The following is a 19,510-nucleotide window of genomic DNA, read 5'->3' on the forward strand; positions in this document are numbered from 1 at the left end:
GCTTTAAAATTTGAAGATGGATGTTGATCATGATCATGCAAGCTTGAAAATATTCCCACCCCTTTTTCTCGGAAAACTAGGTATCCCATAACTCCTTTCGAGCCAAAACTAAGTAAACGACTGCACTCTCAGAGATTTCTTGGAAACAGTTAGTAATTGTATTGGTGACAGAGAAGTTTTTAAGGTGCGTAAACTATTGTGTTTTGTATTTTTAACTTTCTGATGCTGCTGGAGAATTTTGCTAGCTCAAATAGCCGTTACAAGATGCAGTTACAAACTTGTAGTCCCTCCTCCCGGAAGTGGTTTAATAACACTGCTTTCTGTTTTCTTATGCATGCTTTCGTTTTGAACTGATATTGAATTTTACAATTGATATCTCGAAGTTGAAGGAGGCTTAAGTTAATCTTGATAGTAAACTAAAGCTGTTGCATTAGCGCGATACATTAATCGGAAGAGAAGGTACAGTTTAAGTACAATTTTTGGCCGACTTTGGACACCTCTCGGTTTGTTTGCTCACCAAGCTGAGCTGTAGTTGCCATCAGCTAGATTCAAGTAGAACAGGTGGTGTACAGAAACAAATCGCTATAAGACAAGAACACCTTGTCTCTACGCACGGACTTCCCATTGTTTTACTCTCGGGCAGTCCCCCGACTATGCTATGAAAAGGCAACATAAGCTCTTCGTTGAGCAAGATATAAAAATGAAAAGAAGAAAGAAAGAGACCCATTCTTTGGATTGTTGATGTCATTATAAATCAGGAGATCGGATTTTTTTTAACGCAAGGGTTAAGGCACCCTCCAAAAAAGTGGCGGAGGGCCCCCTCTTTTGAACAGAAAAATGGGACATGGACGGCCCAAATTTCGAAAGTGTTGAAGCATTTTTCATGCCCCCACACACACACCATCTGCTCTCTGCTCCAAATTTTGTTTTCTTTAGGAGCTAGGGGTGTAAAAACAAGATGTAATTATATTCTACATATTTGAATAATTACGGTATCTTTCAGGAGAGTGTCTTTCAGAAAGGGCATAAAAGGGAAAAAATTCATTGCAATATATTACCTTAATTTTGATTGCTCAAGTCTAAGGTTTTTAGCTGGCTTCCCAAATACATTTGAACACTCGTACATTGCTTACAACTCCCTCCCCCTTAGGGATTAGTTAAGCAAGCAAACATAAGTGCATGGGCGCAAAAATTGCCATAATTTGAAGGACATGGCCGACTCTCTTCACGGCAGGAAATTTTCAACTGCTCTCGCGTGTTTTTCTCATTTCACTATTCCAAAGAAAATTAGGGACTACTGGTGCAAATGGGTGCTTACCATTTACATGGAAAACCCAGAAATTCCAGTTTAAAATCAAATGGTAGGCATCATTTCCATTTCGAGTACTTCTGAAATTATGGGCTTCTGGTCAAAGTGCAAATATGCATTTTTATTACTCCTTTTGGGATTTACAGCTGATGTTCATACATTTTGCATGTTATGCGTCTCCTATTAAGACAGGCTAAATCATTTCTTATTTATGCCGAAAATTTCCATCCGGGTGGTAATTTGTGTAAATGGTAAGTACCCAATGTAACCTATTTTGGATGAAGCCATATCATAATATTGATATATCACTCTCATTATTAGGTCATTAGCGGCAAATGAATTTTTCAACAAACAGTCACGTCTGCGTTTAAAAATAGATTAATTTTAAGATCACCCTTCACACACTGCCCAGATAATCTTATCCTAATAAGCTCAACAGTGACAGACTACTTAGCTAAATTTCATCTGTCCAAGAAAAAAAAGGCAATGTGTGTGATTATACAGGACTATTAATTGATACACTCACTAGTTGAAAACTAGTTCAATCATTTACTGATCTGAGGTTGCTACGTATTGGTCTCCAAATTAAATTTTAAAACAGTTATTGTGAAACTTTCCTTTGAACTGTTGTTCAAATTTCAAAATATAACTGCTTCACCACTTAAGTGTTTTATAATCACCAAAACTGATTTACTAACCTTGTAGTCATGGCGATGCATGTAGTGCTTATACTTCTCAGACCCAGAAGCTTGTGAGTTACCAACGTTTTGTTTTGTAAAATTTATAATTATAATGGACTGGAACTGGCAGAATCAAAAACAAACTTGCATGGCCATCCAGGTTTTAATTAGTGGAACATGTACTAGCTGTGTGTATTTCACTCAATTACAGCCAGGATGCAGCAAATTTAGTTATTTTCTAAGGCTTTTAAACCTTATTAAAATAAGCTACTGAAAATATAAACCAGTGTTTTGGAGAGTATTTAAAAACAACTGCAGGTCACAGTCATGAAGTTCCTGTCAATTAGCTGTCCAATCAGCATCTTGAGGTTTCAATGATGGGCTTCCCAACTTAGCTTCCTCAGTGGCCCTTCCCTGGCCTGCAAGCTCCACATGGAATAAAAGTAAGCAAATTGTTTTCGATTCTGTTCTAGTCAGATTAAGAAATATTTCCATTTTTTCTTGGCCAAAATTTGAAATAAAATTATGTATAAATTATTTCAATGACTGGACTGCCAGAGTGTGTAAAATGAAAGCTTCCTAACCGATTTCCAATATGTCGGTAGCTAGTATTAATTTGCACGACATTTGATTTAATTAAGCATAATTATAGGAACATGTCTGTCACATTATTTTCAGGAGAAAGACTAGCAAACTGCCAACTGAAGATGACAAGATTACGATTTGCTTAGCTGGACTATATCCTGTCAAATATGTACAGGTCTTGTTAACTAAGACCTGTTTATATGACGGGTGACATTAACTCCTAGGCAGTCAGTATGGGGGTATTCTTCCTAACCCTCTATATAAATGCTAACCGCAAGCTACCTAAGCTAAATTAAGCCAACTGGAGAGCTAATTAGGCTAACCGGAGTGCTTTTTAGGCTTAAACTGGAGTGCCAAACTCCCCATACTCTGCCTGGTAGTTAATTTTTTCCTTATATGACACTGACCTCTGGCTCTTAGTGCTGCATGATGTAATTTGCCACGGTCTCATGTAGGCGTGTAAGCATCATTTGTTTAAATGATTTTTTTGAGAGAACAATTAAATAATTGTTAAAACTTTGTAGAAACCATGCAGCGCTGCAGGTCAAGTTGTTATTCTTTCAAGAATCTTGGTAAATTAAAATTAAATGTCAACAGATTGGCCAACTTGCTGGCCAACTTCCAACTTGCAATTTGTTCGTTGTTTTATGTATCATCGCTTGTCTAATAATTGTTTGTTTTAACAAGTCACTAAAAATTGTTTAACTTAATTATACTTGACTATGACGGTGTGAATATGATCAGTCAGGCCAGGATTGAGACTTTTATGAGTCGATAACGATCGACCTTAAACATCATAAATATAGGATTAATTTGCTGAAAGCACTAACTGACAACATTTTAAATGGCATTTAAGGTGACTCCTACAGTTTTTTGGCGTGCGGCATCTTAGTACTAAAATGGTGTGAGCGTACGCAGTTTTCTAACCGATACAAACCAATTAATACATGAATTTTCATTATGGTGGCTCGCAAAACAAGGCCAGTTTTAGCCTGAAAAGTAAGGCCATTTTAACAAGTTTTCCAGTTGGTGAATTTTTCTGAAAATTGGCTCAATGTTAGCATTTAGCTGGCATTTGTACTCCAAAAAATCTTAAGGATCAGAGAATTGTACATGGACTGTACAACTGCAATATTAATGGCAAAAACGAAAATTGCAGAAATTGGCCAAATGAATAGTGTACAGAATTTGTTTTGACTTAACAAGGAGAAATTCGGACAAACCCACGTTGAAACTAGCTAGGAGTGAAGGAATCAACAGATTATCATCCGCTGGTTGCCATGGAAACGAGGTTTCACCAAATCATAAGGACTTAATTAGCCACTCAAAACTATGTTTGAACCCAGGCATTTTCACAGGGCTGAAAGAACCAGAACATCAAGAAAAGTATATATCACTACCAGAAAAAACTGAAGAAATGGTATAGAGCCACGTTAAGTGGTGTGTTTTCAATGCTGAGGGACCTCTGGGGGAGGAGTCAGAGTCTGCTATTTAAGAGTGTAAGGAGTACAGGAGGGAAACTGTTAGAGATTAGGCGTGCACGTTCGCGCAGACCAATAATTTCTGTAATTTTTGGTATACTAAAATGGATAGGAATTCTTAAGTTATAAAAAGAGTCTTCAATTTTCGGGCAATTAAAATAAAATAAAACATTTAATAATAATAGAGATAGAGATAGAAGGGCATTACAATGCATTAATTGTCTTTTTTAAGAAAACAAGTTTTTTTCATCAAATGAAGCTAATATTTTGATGAGTTCTAAGGCTTCAAAGTTTATTGTGAGCGAGTTCCACAATGCGGGTGGTTCTAATATAATAATAATAATAATAATAATAATAATAATAATAATCCTTTTATAATCCTTTATCCCTTTTTTAAAGATTCCCTTAGTGAAAACTAACAACAAAAAAGAAGAAATAAATACTATGAAAAGTTCATATGCAATGTTAAAACTTTGATGTTCATAAAACTAGTAGAAAAATACCCGCAAAAATTACTAGGAAATGTTCAAATGTTTTTTCAAATTCTTTCTAAAATTATTGATATTATGTCCTTCATTAAAAAGGTGGTTCGGTAAGTCGTTCTAGTGTCTTGAACACATATATAACGCAAAATGAGTACTAATTCACTGTTGCTGATTTCAACTGGATTTTCATCGATGATTAATTAGCTCGCGTAATTTTATTCTAAATAGTTACAAAATAAAAAATGAATAAATTGACCTGAAATACATTAAGGTAATAAATTACATAAATTAATAACACTAAGTTACACACAGTTAATCAGAAAATGGAGATAAATCAACGTTGCTCCTTATATAAGTACCTCTTACTAACCGAGTTCGAGGTCCGTACTGTAAGTTATGGACCGAGTTTTTTCCCGTTGATTTATGGCTCAAGCTCGAAGCGCGCGGGCCATAAATCAACGGAAATAAACGAGGATCCATAACTTATAGTACGGACCAAGGAAACGAGGGTAGTAAGATATTTATTATATCTCCAAGGTTAATTGGGCGCGCGGGAAAGGAATCTAGTTGAATTTAGCGGGTGGTACAGTAAAAACGGCCAACTAACTAACTAACTACCTGAGAGACATATTAAAATATGATAAACAGTTAACAGTTCTTAATTCATGTTCCACAATTCCCGAGTTCAAAAGGAGACTTCCCAGTGACTTCCACTATCAAAAGATGTCGCGAGACACCTTTTAGGTGATGGTTTGATAATTAAAGATCTGTAATTAATTTTTTTTCACCTCTCTTAATTTGTAGCCTAGTGTGGACCAGTGATGTTATTTAGATTGCCATCGATAGAGTCTTGGCCAGTGGTATTTTTCCATGACCCCAGTCAAGAGAAACTTGTTTACATAGGGGAAACAGTTACTCATCCTAAAAAGCCATCAAATACAGGTATTTATTCTGTTAATAATCTTATCTAAATTATTTAATGTGGCTATTCACTACAAGCGATGGTTGAACAATCAAAAAGTTATCAGTATAACACCACTCTTTCACAGTTCCACTGTTCCATCAGACTTTGTAACACCACTAGACCACTGTTCCACTGTGAATGTTCCTTGCTTCACACTGTGTATTTTACAGTCATTAACAAATTGGTGATTCTGGTCTCCCATTCTGTATTTTATAATAATTAACAAATTGGTGAACCAGGTACATGAAACACAAGCCGTAAATTATGATCATCCGGGTGTCATTGACCATTGACTCTCAAAAAGATCAGCTAGCATTTTCGGGAAGTCAACGGGAAATAAGATTTCCTTCCCTAAAATTTTCGGCTAAAGAACTGTGTTAGCTTACGCAAAATTGGCCTTTTACAAAATTGACCTTCACCAGTCTCGATCGCGGGCGAGCGACTCCCACATCATAATGTAAACCTCCATTTCCGCGCCTCGCTAAGGGACATCTTTCATGGTGAGGTCGCCTTCGCAAGGCATGTTCACTCTATAGGGGGTCCTTTGGAAACCTCCCGTCCAGCAATGCGACGGGTGTAGCCCAGCAAACGGAGTCAGCACTGTCGGAACAATGTGTCAAATGTGAAGAGATTAAGATTTGGGATCTCTTGCGCGGATTACTGACCTCAGTGATCAGTGGTGAGGGGTTGGCCACCTGATACCAAGAATGCGCCTCGGAGTACGCAGATAAAAGGTGTTGGGTGTACATTCCTGTCTAGAGTAGAGAGGCCAGGACGTTCTACCATACAGCTATCATACAAACTGCTGAGAATTCAGGCCGTGTAAACTGCCATTTTGGTGTCAGCGGCTATCGGCCCGTTCCGAAGTTCATGAAAGGATTGGGCCCTAGTTTACACATCGTTCAAATTGCATCATATGAAGAAAGGAACTCAATCACCAGAAAAATCACATAAAAATTAGTAAGTTTACCAAGTTTGGTTATGTTTGTTTGTGTAGTAACCAGACTGTGACCTCTCAAAGGCGGCCCAAATAGACCATTTCCGAGTTGCTATGAACTTCTCTATGGAAGCGAGGCTAAGTTCAAAACTTTTCATATGAAAATTAGTTTTGTTTGCATATGAATGAAAACTAATTTTCATAACAAAACCTTTGCACTTAGCCTCGCTTTCATAATGAGGTTCAAAGCAACTCGGAAATGGTCGGTCTATTCCATACAAATGTTTCTTATTCTGAGATGGCGTCCCCCCAAATCCATATAAAGTCTCTAAGTTTTCCGATGTTTGAAAGCCTTCTACATGGTTGTAATCTAACAACAGAATCTCAAACTTGGTAAACTGGTTAATTTTAATGTGGTCTTTCTTGTGATGGACTCTATTTTCTGATTAACTTTTTTGAACTTCGGAACGAGCAATTGTGCCAGACTCCATGTCATCCTGTTGAATGTTGCAGCTGGTCGAACGATCCTTACGTTAATCTCAGGTACAGGTCGTTGCCCATTTCTGTTCATTCTTCCAATTCCGGCACTGACCAAACAGTTGAGCCAAGGGTCGTGGCGTCGTATCTCGCGTTTAAGTCGCGAGTTCTTGATGGCATTCGCAATCTCCTGGGTAAATTATCACTCAGTACAACATAGGTTGCTTCGGCGATCGAGTGGGTAAAAGCACAGAGCCGAAATCTTTTCTCACAAATTTCTATCCTCGGACAATGTGTGACAGTAACGTCGCATCCCCCAAAACAGTGACGTGGTGTAATATTGTTTCCAGATGAATGCCGCACAGTCGCAAACTTTGTTTGCTTTGCTTGCAAATTTGAAATATTACAGTGCGACGCGCCTTACCGTGGCCAACCAACAAACCTTTTTTACAAGTTAGCCATAAAATACAAAGCGACTTGTTTTCAATAATTCGCTGTTACGTCACTTGCCAGTTGGACTTTGCAAGGAGGCGTGACCGTTAATCAAAGATTGGCTAACTTGTAAAAAAAACTTTGTTGGGTGGGCACGGTAAGGCGCGTCGCACTGTAAAGAAGTCACAAACGTTTTGCCTCCTATGTTCTCCGTCTGTGTAGGTTTCAGTCCAGGACGTTTATGCAGGGGGACGCAAACGCGAAAAACAAGGATAAAAAAGGCTCGGTTAAAGAGTCGATCAGGTTCAGGTGAGTCAACAAATATACAATGGAACCTCGATTTAACGAAGTACCAAGAGACTGGGGAAATTTGTTGTTATATCGAGGGTTCGTTATATCGAAAACCTCGATATAAAAAATTTGCGGAAAAAACAACTTATATCTTCGTTATATCGAGGTATGATTAATTGTTTTTTTTAATGATGTTTCGTTGCACTACCCAGCATTTCCGGATCTGAACGATAACTGTTAATAGCATTTGTGCTTTAATGTCTATATCTGAAATGACAGTGCACTGTACAGATCTGTACAAACCTTGTTGGTTTGTTTCGCATTCATCCTTTGTCGGGTGTTGACATTTATTCGTTATGTCGGGGTACAGTTTACGTTTGGGCTTCTGGATTGTGCTCGTTATAACGAGGATTTCGTTATATCGAGGTTCGTTAAATCGAGTTTCCACAGTATGACCAACCGCCGCTATGACGAACAAATTTTCCCAGTCCCTTGTCACTTCGTTAAATCGAGGTTCCACTGTAATTAGATTAAGTAAGTAAAATCTCAGTAACCCAAACAAGCCGGGACGAGTTGAAAACACTGACCCCTGTCCACGGAATACCCTACGGATAACAAGGCCCACGAACAACCCAAGAATAGCTGACTGCCAAATGATGTAGTGGGTTGTTCGTGAGGTAATCCGTGGGATAGTCCGTAGGGTTATCGTGGGGTAGGCCGTAGGGTGGTCCGCACACCGGGGTCAGTGGTTTCAATTCTCGAGGCAGGAAATTAAATGGTTTAGTTGCTGTCCTAATCTTGGGATTGTATAACGTGACTATGTCTTGCCCCATATACATCAGTTTACTGCAACTTGTTTCACTGTCTGTAGTTCCGAGCACTGCCGTTTACGCGGAGCTACCGTCAACTAGGACAGTTTCCAGATCCATGTTTTTTGTCTTGCAGTGTCCACAGAAGAAACGCCTCCTGAAGCCTCAGTGTCGAACCCTCCATTTTTGTTTACGCCAAGCGTCAATTTTTTCTCGGAATCTCATGCTGGTCCTGCTCGTGTGTTCAGCCCAACACAGCCCCCAGCAGCTGGGAAAGAACCACTGTCAACTCTGACTGTATCAGAAGGACAACAGCTCAGAGACGCTCTGCTTCAGAGTATTTTCAAGTGTATGCAGATACAGAACTCTCTCTATAGACTTGTGTTAGTAAAATTACAAGCACATGCCAAAGCTGGAAAAAGTGATCCGCAACGTAGCTGTGCATCTGACTCGCTCAAAGCTACCACCGCTGTGGAGGCAGCGGAGATTATAAATGATGGTCCTAGAAATCACCAAGCGGAAGATACAACAGAGAGCCGTCTTGATGATGTTCCCAAGGTTCCCACTATGGAGAATGCAGAGGGCAGTCTGGACGACATCCCGGAGGCTTCTAGCGTGCGTAGAACAGGGGAGAGCTTAAAAGATGTTCCTGACGCTTCCAGTTTAGATGGTGCAGGATTAAATTTGAATGAAACTCCAAAGGATCTCAGCAGACAAAGCTCAGGGGAGACTTCAATTGATGCTACTGAGGCTACTAACGGAGACAGCACAGGGGCGTGTCAAAACGATGTTTCCAGGGTTACCGGCACAGCGACCACAGAAGAGAACCTTCCTGAGTTTCCCAAAGCTCCCATTGAAGAGTGTACGGCAAAATGCCCTGAGGGTTCTGAGAATCTTGGGACTCCTAGTATGGGTGGCCCAGAAGTGAATCTGAATGACGCTCCTCAGGCTTCCGGGATTCTTGGGACTCCAAGTATGGGTGGCCCAGAAGTGAATCTGGATGACGCTCCTGAGGCTTCCAGCTCCAAAGTGGACGGGCCGAGTGATGTGACCAGCACTCTGTTGTGTGAGCTTAAAAACCCTCTTGAGACCTTGGTGCGTTGTACCAACATCCAGAGAACGCTTTTCCAAAGACTAATCACTGTGAACTTGGTCAGCGCGGCGGAAGTGGCGACTGATTCATCAGGTAAGACTAAAGAGACAGAAATTTGTGGCTCCGACATACGCGACTTGACTTTTTACTCGCTGAATTGCAAACATTTGCAATCTGAAGTCAGCCAAAAAAACGTGTAACTATACAAAGTAAAAACTACCTTAAAATATGCACATGTGTGTCTGAAATAGCCAATTAATCAATCAATCAATCACTCACTCACTCACTCAATCAACCAACCGACCGACCGACCGACCGATCAATCAATCAATCAATCAATCAATCAATCAATCAATCAACCATTTAATCAATCAACTAATCAATCAACTAATCAATTAATTGACCAATCAATCAATCAATTAATCAATCATCTCCTGACATGGTTTCGATTTTTTTCAGAGTTGCAAAGTGAAGAGGAAGTTGACATGTTGGCTGTTCAGTCAAAGCTTGACGAAGTCACTTTTAAATGCAAAACCCGAATGGAATGTAACTATGCTCGAAATCCTTTCAGCAATCAACCCCTCGAGCCGTCAACAAACATTGACGTTTTACACTTTTCGAGTGCTTCTGTGGAAATAGCCCCACATGGACGCGGAACCCTTGAAACTACAACGGGAGATTTTATCTACAGTGGAGACTGGTGCAGAGGTACGGCAAGACATTTTTGTTCGTTTAGTATATCAGCGTTGTCATAGCAACCCGAGGTTTGCTACGGCTTTTAGGGAGCAACGTCAATGCATTCTTGTGGTTCTGTCCGTGAGCATTCATTGTTAGTATATACCACACAAGTGAATAGTACTTTTCGCGAGCGCTGATTGGCTGGCTCGGAGGTGATTAGCCAAGTACTATTCACCTCCGAGCAGCCAAAGAGAAACAAGATGGCTTCCCGTTTCGCCACGGTCACTTAAGAGGAAAGTATTTCGATAAACGAGGCCGCTGTTAAAAAATACATAAATGGACACAAAGTTTGGTTTGATGGCATTAAATGGTAAGTTGTTTAATCTCTTAACCTCATATTCTTAGGCGAAAAATGAAAATACAATCCCTTGTTTACGAAAACTGCCGAGCACTAAAATTACAATGAAAACAATGAAGCATCTAAAATTTTATAGCACGGTTTCAACAACAAGACGAATTTCACAAAAAAATTGAAGAAATGACACTGTAAGGATTAAACAAGTGTCTCCAAAAATTTTATTTGTCTGCAGGAAAGAGAGACGGAACTTTCTACAATAAGAAATCGCTTACAGCGTGGCGCGCGAGATTTTAAAATTTCATACCATTTGTCGGTATCTTGTCAGAAATAAAATCATTTTGTGGTGCACTAGTTATTCAGCTTGTGTGGTATATACTAAAACAATTATTCACCTCAGTGTCGGTGAATAATTGTTAAGTATTCGATAAATCTTCAACATTTCCGCGAGAGAAAAGTCGGTCGGTTTGATTTCAGGCTAACTTCAATAATCCGTCAGGAGGTCGTTGGTGGGGATGGGATATTAAAAGATTTTACTTTGACAGGTAAAACTTGGTGGAATTTAGTTTTGGTAGTCCTGTGTGGCGCTGCAGATGATTAAAGTAAATGATATCATACAAAATGGATAGGATTGTAACTTTTGAGTGTCATTTCCGTTTTGCAATTTACTTTGCGGCTAACCCTGGTCATACGTGTCGTAGTTTAAGACAAAATTAATACTTCTGTGAGCAAATATTGCAGTCAACCTACAACACGGATGATCAATATTTCCGCGAATGAACTAAAAATTGGAATTCCCGTTTGTAATGTCCGGGATTTGAGTGGAATCTTGAACATTTCGCTGGAAATCTTTCCGAAAAAGAAGCATTAACTGAAAAAAAAAAAAAAATTAAAAATACTCGGCGTGAACAATCGGTTTTTTTTTTGAAATACTTAATGCTGTAATGTAAACAAAAATTCATAATTTTATACCGTAAATAAACTAGGGTAATTTCTATGGTCTGGAACTTTCAAAAACTCATTAATAATTCATAAGTCCATTTACCTATCAAATGGTCGATAAAACATCACGTGCAGTGGTTTTAAAACCCGATAAAACCTCTTCCTTATTAGTATGCGGTGTTTAATGTTTTTCTCGTTATTAATTTCCAACATTCACAAAAGCATCATTGTTATGAACTCTCTTGACACACGCTTTTCCAGGAATGTTTTTGAAGCCGTTCAAAAAACTCGCAGCACGTATTTTATTGGGTCTTAAACCACTCGGCTGCGCCTCGTGGTTTTAAATCCCGGTAAAACACTGCTGCACTGCTGTTTTAAACATTACCTGAAATCTCGCTAGCCATGTTCAAATCTGGCATGTAAAATTTAAATTTTACCGGTCGCGCGTGACGTAGATTGACAGTAATGTTTGCTGTAGTTACCGTTGTCTTGTTAAACCTGCAGGAAAGAGACACGGAAAGGGTGAAGGGCTTATCTTCTCGCGATTTGCGCCTCGACATGGATTTTACACTGGTGGATGGAAACATAATATGAGGTTTGACGCATTAACTTGCTATACAGCTTGTGAAAAGTAATCAGAACCGAGCCACACACCCCCATCAAAAATTCCGATGAGTACCCCCACCCCCACCCCCACCCGGGATTGCAGCTCACGGAGACCCAAGTTTGTAAAAAGCCAGCTGGTTCGCCTCCTGCTAGTTGTTTTTGTTTGGGCCATTTGGTGGAGGGGATAATTGGAATGGAGAATTACCCGTGCAAAGTCTTGAAGCTTGATAAAGGTCGACAATGGTGTATTCGGTAAATGTCACAGGAATATTCGGAAAAAGGAAAGCCGAGTGCTCCCATCAGGAGTCGAACCTAAGATCGATGATGAGAATGACGTACTATTCAGTAAATGACACAGGCTATTATTAATGTAGTTGACTAACAGATGACGAAAACAAAAGAAGAAAATACGGGGGATTGAGAAATACAGTCGACTTTTTCCAGATGGATTAGGCAAATATTACGTACCTGACGGAAAGAGCCACACGATACATGAGTGCATCAAGAACTGATCTTGGTTCAGGTTTTAATTTTGGTTTGAAATTCTTAGTCTGAAGACCCTGTTATCAGTTGAAATGGTTGATGTTTTTTATTGTTAGAGCTAGGTTGGGAAAGCTTGACGTTTTGGTTTTCACGCAGACATGGACATGGAAAGATGATGTTCTCCTCTGGTGCGGTATATGAAGGTCAGTGGCAGTTCGACAAAATGACTGGTTATGGCACCTTGAAACTCCCGGATGGGACCATTCAGGAAGGGACTTGGAAAGATGGCTCGTTACACGGCTGTGCTCTCTTTACTTGGCCCCATGGTGTTCCCGAGTACCGCGAATACGATGCAAGCCGAGGTTAGCTTTATGTGTCTGAGAACTTTCTTCACCTTTGAATCCAGTATGTCTTCATAGAACCATTCTATCGAAAGCTGTGAACAATGTGGTTTAGAAAGGAAATTCTTAACACAGGCCAAGGACATCACTTTTGGGGAGTTTCAATTAAATAAAACGGCTCACGGGATCAGTTTTTACGGAAAATCAGGGACAGTGGTACCCGTCAAAATTTGTAGAAGAACGTAAGGAGGTGTAGATTTTTATGTAAGGATTTGTTGAGTATGACGATGGAGAACCTGTTTTTTAACAAGCGGTTTATTTCTTCTCAGTTTGAGCGTGAGCATGAAAAACGCGAGCACCAAGCAGACATTGCGCGAGGTGCCTAGAACGCGCACAGGGCGAAAGAAAAATGACCAATAAGTGTACCGTCATAAATTAGGTATAAAAGTCTCCCCCCCCCCCCCCCCCAATCCTCACTTCTCAGACGCTAAGAGTCTTCTCAAAATTAGCCTGCGTGGCAGGCGCTAAAAAGGGAAGTCGGTTCTCCTTCTCCCTTACCCCATCTCACAATAGCCTCTCCCGAACATAAGCCTGTGAACGAAGGATTAGGTTCTAAATGGTTCAAGTTGTTTTTATTGCCACAGTTGTCCAATAGACCCTTATTACTCGGCGGCCATGTTGAGTTTCGGGGGAATATAAAGCTTTGTTTTCGCACGGCAAGCCTCAGCCAGACGCGAATTCAGTGCGAGGCTTGCCGTGCAAAACAAAGCTTTTTATTCTCCTGAGACTCAATATGGCCGCCGTGTGATAAAGGTCCATTTTGAATCGCAAAATTCCCTCCAAACCGTTTCCCAGCCGATAAACTACTCGTGAAAACGTTTTAACGGTATTCTGTTTTCAAACACAGGTCAGCTGTCTTCCTGTGCAATAGAAAGAGAAGCCACAGAAAAGCTGTCACGGTTAAGTTCCATCCAATCCCAGCTGCTAAACTTACAGGGACGTGTTACTGAGCTTAGAGATGAGAAGCGTTTCATCGCAGAACAATTGAACACACTAAATACGGAACACGTTGATCTGTTTCCCAAATTTCAAGATTTTGCGCTTGAAATTCGCAGAAATTACGAGGAACAGTGGGAGAGAGTTACTCAGAAACATCGTGAAGAGTTGGAGAACGCGGGGAAAGCAGCTGAGGAAGCTCAATCGAAAAGTGCTGAAGAGATTGCTAAGTTGAAAAAGGAACTGGAAGAATCCAAGGGAGCGCTAATGTGCCAGATTTGTTTTACACGGCCACGTGACTGTATTATTCTGCCCTGTTCTCATTTGCTGTACTGTAGAGTTTGTGTGCATGAGCATAAAAGCAAGGGTGATTCCCGCTGTCCTACTTGCCGTGGGACTATCAACAGTGAAATTTTGTGCAATGTTAATCATTCGTCTTGAAAATTTTGACTTGCTAGGGAAAATTAAAACAACCAGGAAACTGAACGTACGCTTTTCCAGTGAAGGTAACAATTTTAGGCATGCATTTATCAGACTTTTATTCTTGTGATTTCAAAATAATAATTATAACGATACCAGTCAATAAGAGTAATCTTAGATACTAAATCAATTGTCTCTTTTGTGCAATTTTGAAAACCAGAAGGTGTAATTAATTTTTTTTGTTTAACAGTGTAAAAATGACTACAGTCGAACCTCCACTAACGGCCACCTCTCTACAACGGCCACATTTTTTTGTCCTGGCGGACAGTCCATACATTAGCTCTTGTTTAAACCTCTCTACAACGGCAACGGCCACTAAAGTGCGTCCCCAACTGCCAAAATAACCTCTCGACAACGGCCAGTACAGTTCTTTTTTGTAAAAACCTTTTTTTATAAACATGCAGTAATCGACATTTGTCTTCGGAACATTACGTTTCTGTATCCATTTTAATGATATACGTATTTTGATTGTGTTCCATTTTTATGCTGCAGTAAGCATAAATTGTCTGCAATAATATAGCGAATATTGCGAACCTTGCTCGTTTCGTCTGTTAACATTTTGATTCAAAACATTATTTACGTTTTATTGTGTATTTTATCTATATATATATATATATTATTTAAGATTGGATTGCCATTATAGGTTACAGTAAGCATGAACTTGGCACAATAAACATGTTGTACTTCCCGAAAAAAAAGGTGTCATATTACACCCCTACCTCCCCATAACGGCCACCTCTCCACAACGGCCACTTTCTTCTGTCCCTAAGGTGGCCGTTGTGGAGAGGTTCAACTGTATATATAATGTTATTTGAAATTTTTACGGTTACAGACAGTGCCTGCAGAGGTAGTTTTGCACGTTTTATGACTTCTCGCGAAAAATAGATCAGATCTTAGCGAGGGCTATTGGAATCCAATCACGCAATTTTCAGTCAGAAATATTTACAAATTAGCAAAAGCATGGCCTTCAGCAGTTCCAGTTTTATAACATTGTCAGCTGCTTTTTCGGATGAGTGGTGTTAACAACAGAGCGAAGAAAATGACGAAAAAGAGTAGTTTTATGGAGCATAATAGTGATGTTCGTTGAGCACAATCAATTAGGGTTAGAGTGTGAACATTGAGCATAACATGTACAACCCTAGCGCCTACAAAAGAAACGTATTGAAAAATAAACAAGCAAATGCATAGGAAACTTAGATAACATGGTGGTCGCAGACACCCAAGGCCTGCTCAGTGACATCAATTCAGATGTCATCCATGGAACATGCGTTTTACAGTGCGAGCTTTTTTTCGTCAGTAAGGGCATGTTGATTTGCGACTTCAGAAGAAAGGAGAAAAGGTTCGTAGTCCACGTACTATTCTGGTATCATTGAGAAGAACAAAGTGTATCCAAGCAACTTGTTTAACATGATCGATGAAGTTATTTTCCCCTACCTGCGCTGTATGTCACCATGAGGGAGTAACTACTACTCAACCCAAATCTACTGCCGAACTTCTCAATGCCGGTCCATTTTGCATCTATACGCGAACCCAATTATTTAGCAAACAGGTTTAAGGAAACATTGAGCATTGCCAATGTTAATTTGATTTGGGTCATAGTCAAATGAACATGAAGCAACAAAGTTTTCTTTTGAAACGATTGAAGAGCAATAAGTCCAAAAGATCAGTTACGAAATCCGAAGACAAACAAGGCTATCGGTCCAAATTACTGATTTACTTTAATTTACTCGAATTGTATCCTAACATAGGATTTTATAACTTTATATTGACATAGTTTTTGTGATGAGTATTATATTTGTATTTTAAGGGTTTTCTCGATTAGTTACGTTGTAGGCATGAGTACTGCTCGGTAGTCTCTCATAGTTTATTTTATTTACAGTAAAACAAACTGGACTTGACTTACGCTTTGTTCCTTGCGGAGTAATGATAGTTCATGGCATCAGACGGTCTTTAAGATTGACACCAAACAAAAGAACGCCTTACTCGTCGTGGATGTAGCAGTTTATGATATCGGAGACAGGATTATTGAACAGAAATGCACTATTCAACAAGGTCCTGTGTGCTTCGTGTACTAAGGAGCAAACAACACAAAGAATTAAGGCCTTCCGTACCAGGATAATGAGCGTAAAATATAATGATAGGCGGTTGAATGTATCGGAGCATTGCTTCAGGGCTCTTCTTGTGTGCGGTTTAATTAATTTTGTAGGTCTGTGTGGAGTTGATGTATTTTTTTTTTTTTTTTTTATTAAAGTAAAGGCTAGAATTGTCATGAATTGTTGGCGTAAACTGAAACATCAAAGATTAGATTCAACTGTTGTTATAATGTACAAAACTTTAAACGGGACTGTTCTGTCGCACTTTGTAATAATCATCGCACTTTGTTATACCTGTCGCACTTTGTAATAAAACTGTCACACTTTGTAATACCTGTCGCACTTTGTAATAACACTTGTCACACTTTGTAATAAAATAGCTATCGCACTTTGTAATAACAAGTTGTCGCACTTTGTAATAAATGAAGCTGTCGCACTTTGTAATAAGAAGTTGTCGCACTTTGTAATAAGCTTAAGTTACTTTTGAATACCACGTTCGATGGAAAATAAGTGAATTAACTAATCACCCAGGGTACAAATACGCTTTTCTTTTATATTTTACTTTGCACACTAGACTGAGGGGATGAAAAAGAAACGCGTTGTCCTACACGCTTCTCGCAATTGTTATTTGTCATGATGTATCGTGACAGGATCACTTCCTCATCACGAGTAATGACTTTTAAAAATCGGATTTGTTAAGCCGCTCCATTGACTCGGTACTAGTCTAATTTACCGTGCAAATGGCCCTATTGTATGTTTAATTTGTAAATGATATCTTAATTCAGGTGTTAGAGAGGAAGAAACTGGAAAGTAACCTGTGATGATGCTCAGGACAGAAGGAGAGATTTGGTGTTCTCTTGCAAATCCTGGGCAAGATGTTTTCCTCTGCTCCCAGCCAAGTGGTTAAAGACATGCTAGTCTAACTAGTATGCGTTTCCCCCCCCCCCCCCCCCTTAAAAATGACCTCGTCGATCTAGGGCAGGAGGCATTTGTACATCTCACACAATGGTTTCGACCAATGCTCGAAGGGAAAGGCTATCACATTGCATCCATTCCACCGCAGGGGATCTTTTTGAAGGTTCTGGTCAGTGTTCAGTTCAAGAGGTAGGCATAGCTTGATCTGTGGACCACCATTCTAACAAAGAAACGCGACAAATGTGATCTCAAAGATGGACTCCACTTTCTTGAAATCGTATTGGTTCTTCCTATCTCCGCTGCTCAGCAGGGAAAGGGCATAATCAGCCCAAAATAGTGTCATGATTCACATTCCTCCCTTGGTGGAGAAACCCTTGAAGATCCATGGGAATTTCACTGGAGGGTCCATCATTTCTGGATTTTGATCCAGAGGCAGCAGTGAAAAAATGAGTTTCTTCGTCAAAAAGGCCACGAGGACCATTCCTCCAATCTTGAGGATATAATGCAGCAGATATTCAGAATATAGATAGAATCTATCCAGTCTTTTATTTCTTGGCCCACACCTTACTGCAACTTCCATCTACTAATACCTCAGCACACACCAAGCGAAGAACAATACAACTATAAATTCGATTATCAGTACCGTGCAGACCTATCGACCATTTACACTGCGTAACGTGTATATTTCGAAGAACGGTGGTATTTGTCTTCTAATGTTGTCCAAGCTATCTCGACTTTTAGCCACGATTGTAGCAGCTATTTAAAATCTTGTGACTACCCCCCCTACCCTCCAAAAAAAAAAAAACCTCCTCATATAGAACAAGTAGCGAGTCACTTGAAGCCTCCGTCTCCGTTACTGACACTTGGACCCAACCCTCTCGGGCATCTTTTTATTTTTACCTGGAGTTATTTCCCCTCTGTTCAGTTATTACACTCCATCGTTGCTAAACAAGCTATGTGATCTCCAAAATAACAATTGCGAGAAGCGTGGAGTAAAACGCGTTAGTCCCCTCAGTTAAGTATGTAGAGTAAAATATCAAGGAAGAACGTATTTGTGCCCTGGGGGATTAGTTAAGTCATATATTTTCTACCAAATATCCTATTCAAAGGAAATTTGAAAGCTTATTACAAAGAACGACAACTTGTTATTACAAAGTGCGACAGCTTTATTTATTACAAAGTGCGACAACTTGTTATTACAAAGTGCGACAGCTATTTTATTACAAAGTGTGACAAGTGTTATTACAAAGTGCGACAGGTATTACAAAGTGTGACAGTTTTATTACAAAGTGCGACAGGTATTACAAAGTGCGATGACTATTACAAAGTGCGACAGAACAGGGACTCGAAATCCTGAGTATCTCAGGGTCAGTCTCAAAAATACCCTTAAGAAGAAAGGACGTGCCTTTCTAAATATTGGAAAAATATATTTCCGTGATCTTGCTCTCTTTTTATTTTATTTTTTTTTTTTTTTCGCTTGCATCTTCTTGCTGACAATTTCTTTTGGTGTGCCAACCATTTATTTATTATTATTTTTTTTCCAGGATTTTTCGAATCCTACCTCCCTTCCTCCAAAAAAGTAATGGTCTGTCCCTTACTGTCCCCACCCCCGCTTGGGAGTCTGTTCACAGGCTAAAGTTTTTTTTCGCTCTTGACACCGGTAACGTATTTTCCCGCCCTTTTTCGCCAGCCGCATTTTGGTGCTGGTTGCAAGACGTTTATTGATTTCCCGTGATGCATACAGACTGCATTAAAAAATCGAGTACGGGTTTTCAAGACTTTTCCTTTTGTTTTGTTTTTGCTGTCTGTCCTGAAATGGCGAGGAATGATTCAGCGGAGACTGAGTCCTGTTGCATACTGCAGCGCATTTCATAGCCTACGTGGCCACAGGCAGGCCAAGCTCAAGCTGTGAGTTGTGGTGATCATATTGCGTACTAGAAATACGTGACTCGCAAAACCTCGCGAAGCTGGGGCAGGGTGGAAAACCCTCTTTACTCGTACTGTAGCATTAAATGAGGAGATTAAAAGGGGCAAAGGATGTTTTTTTATGAGCATGGTCTTCTCGTAGTTCCACAGGC

The 19,510-nt window shown here is 39.7% G+C and overlaps 1 protein-coding gene across 3 annotated transcripts; it reads left to right on the forward strand.

Moving 5' to 3' along the window:
* The first annotated feature begins 22 nt into the window (after positions 1-22).
* On the forward strand, positions 23-14,611 carry LOC146474490 (uncharacterized). 3 transcript variants are annotated; one of them, XM_085117092.1, is made up of 9 exons: positions 23-184; positions 2,308-2,432; positions 5,345-5,482; positions 7,573-7,659; positions 8,587-9,636; positions 10,003-10,251; positions 12,023-12,113; positions 12,764-12,969; positions 13,856-14,611. In XM_085117092.1, exons 3-9 carry the CDS (start codon positions 5,362-5,364, stop codon positions 14,383-14,385), a joined length of 2,334 nt encoding a protein of 777 aa, XP_084973218.1. In that variant the 5' UTR covers positions 23-184; positions 2,308-2,432; positions 5,345-5,361; the 3' UTR covers positions 14,386-14,611. The 3 variants fall into 3 exon arrangements, with proteins under 3 accessions (XP_084973218.1, XP_084973220.1, XP_084973221.1); XM_085117094.1 differs by lacking the exon at positions 2,308-2,432; XM_085117095.1 differs by lacking the exons at positions 23-184; positions 2,308-2,432; positions 13,856-14,611 and having other exon boundaries at positions 4,896-5,482; positions 12,724-12,941.
* The last annotated feature ends 4,899 nt before the right edge of the window (positions 14,612-19,510 follow it).

The sequence above is a fragment of the Pavona decussata genome, unplaced genomic scaffold, assembly GCF_977016875.1.
Source record: "Pavona decussata unplaced genomic scaffold, jaPavDecu1.1 SCAFFOLD_89, whole genome shotgun sequence".
Classification (NCBI taxonomy): domain Eukaryota; kingdom Metazoa; phylum Cnidaria; class Anthozoa; order Scleractinia; family Agariciidae; genus Pavona; species Pavona decussata.

Excerpts from the sequence above, each read along its gene's own strand:
- LOC146474490 (XM_085117092.1), top strand. The coding sequence starts at position 5,362 with ATGTTATTTAGATTGCCATCGATAGAGTCTTGGCCAGTGGTATTTTTC. Across the intron at positions 12,114-12,763 it reads GGATGGAAACATAATATGAG|ACATGGACATGGAAAGATGA; the intron begins GTTTGACGCATT and ends GTTTTCACGCAG. Across the intron at positions 12,970-13,855 it reads CGAATACGATGCAAGCCGAG|GTCAGCTGTCTTCCTGTGCA; the intron begins GTTAGCTTTATG and ends TTTCAAACACAG.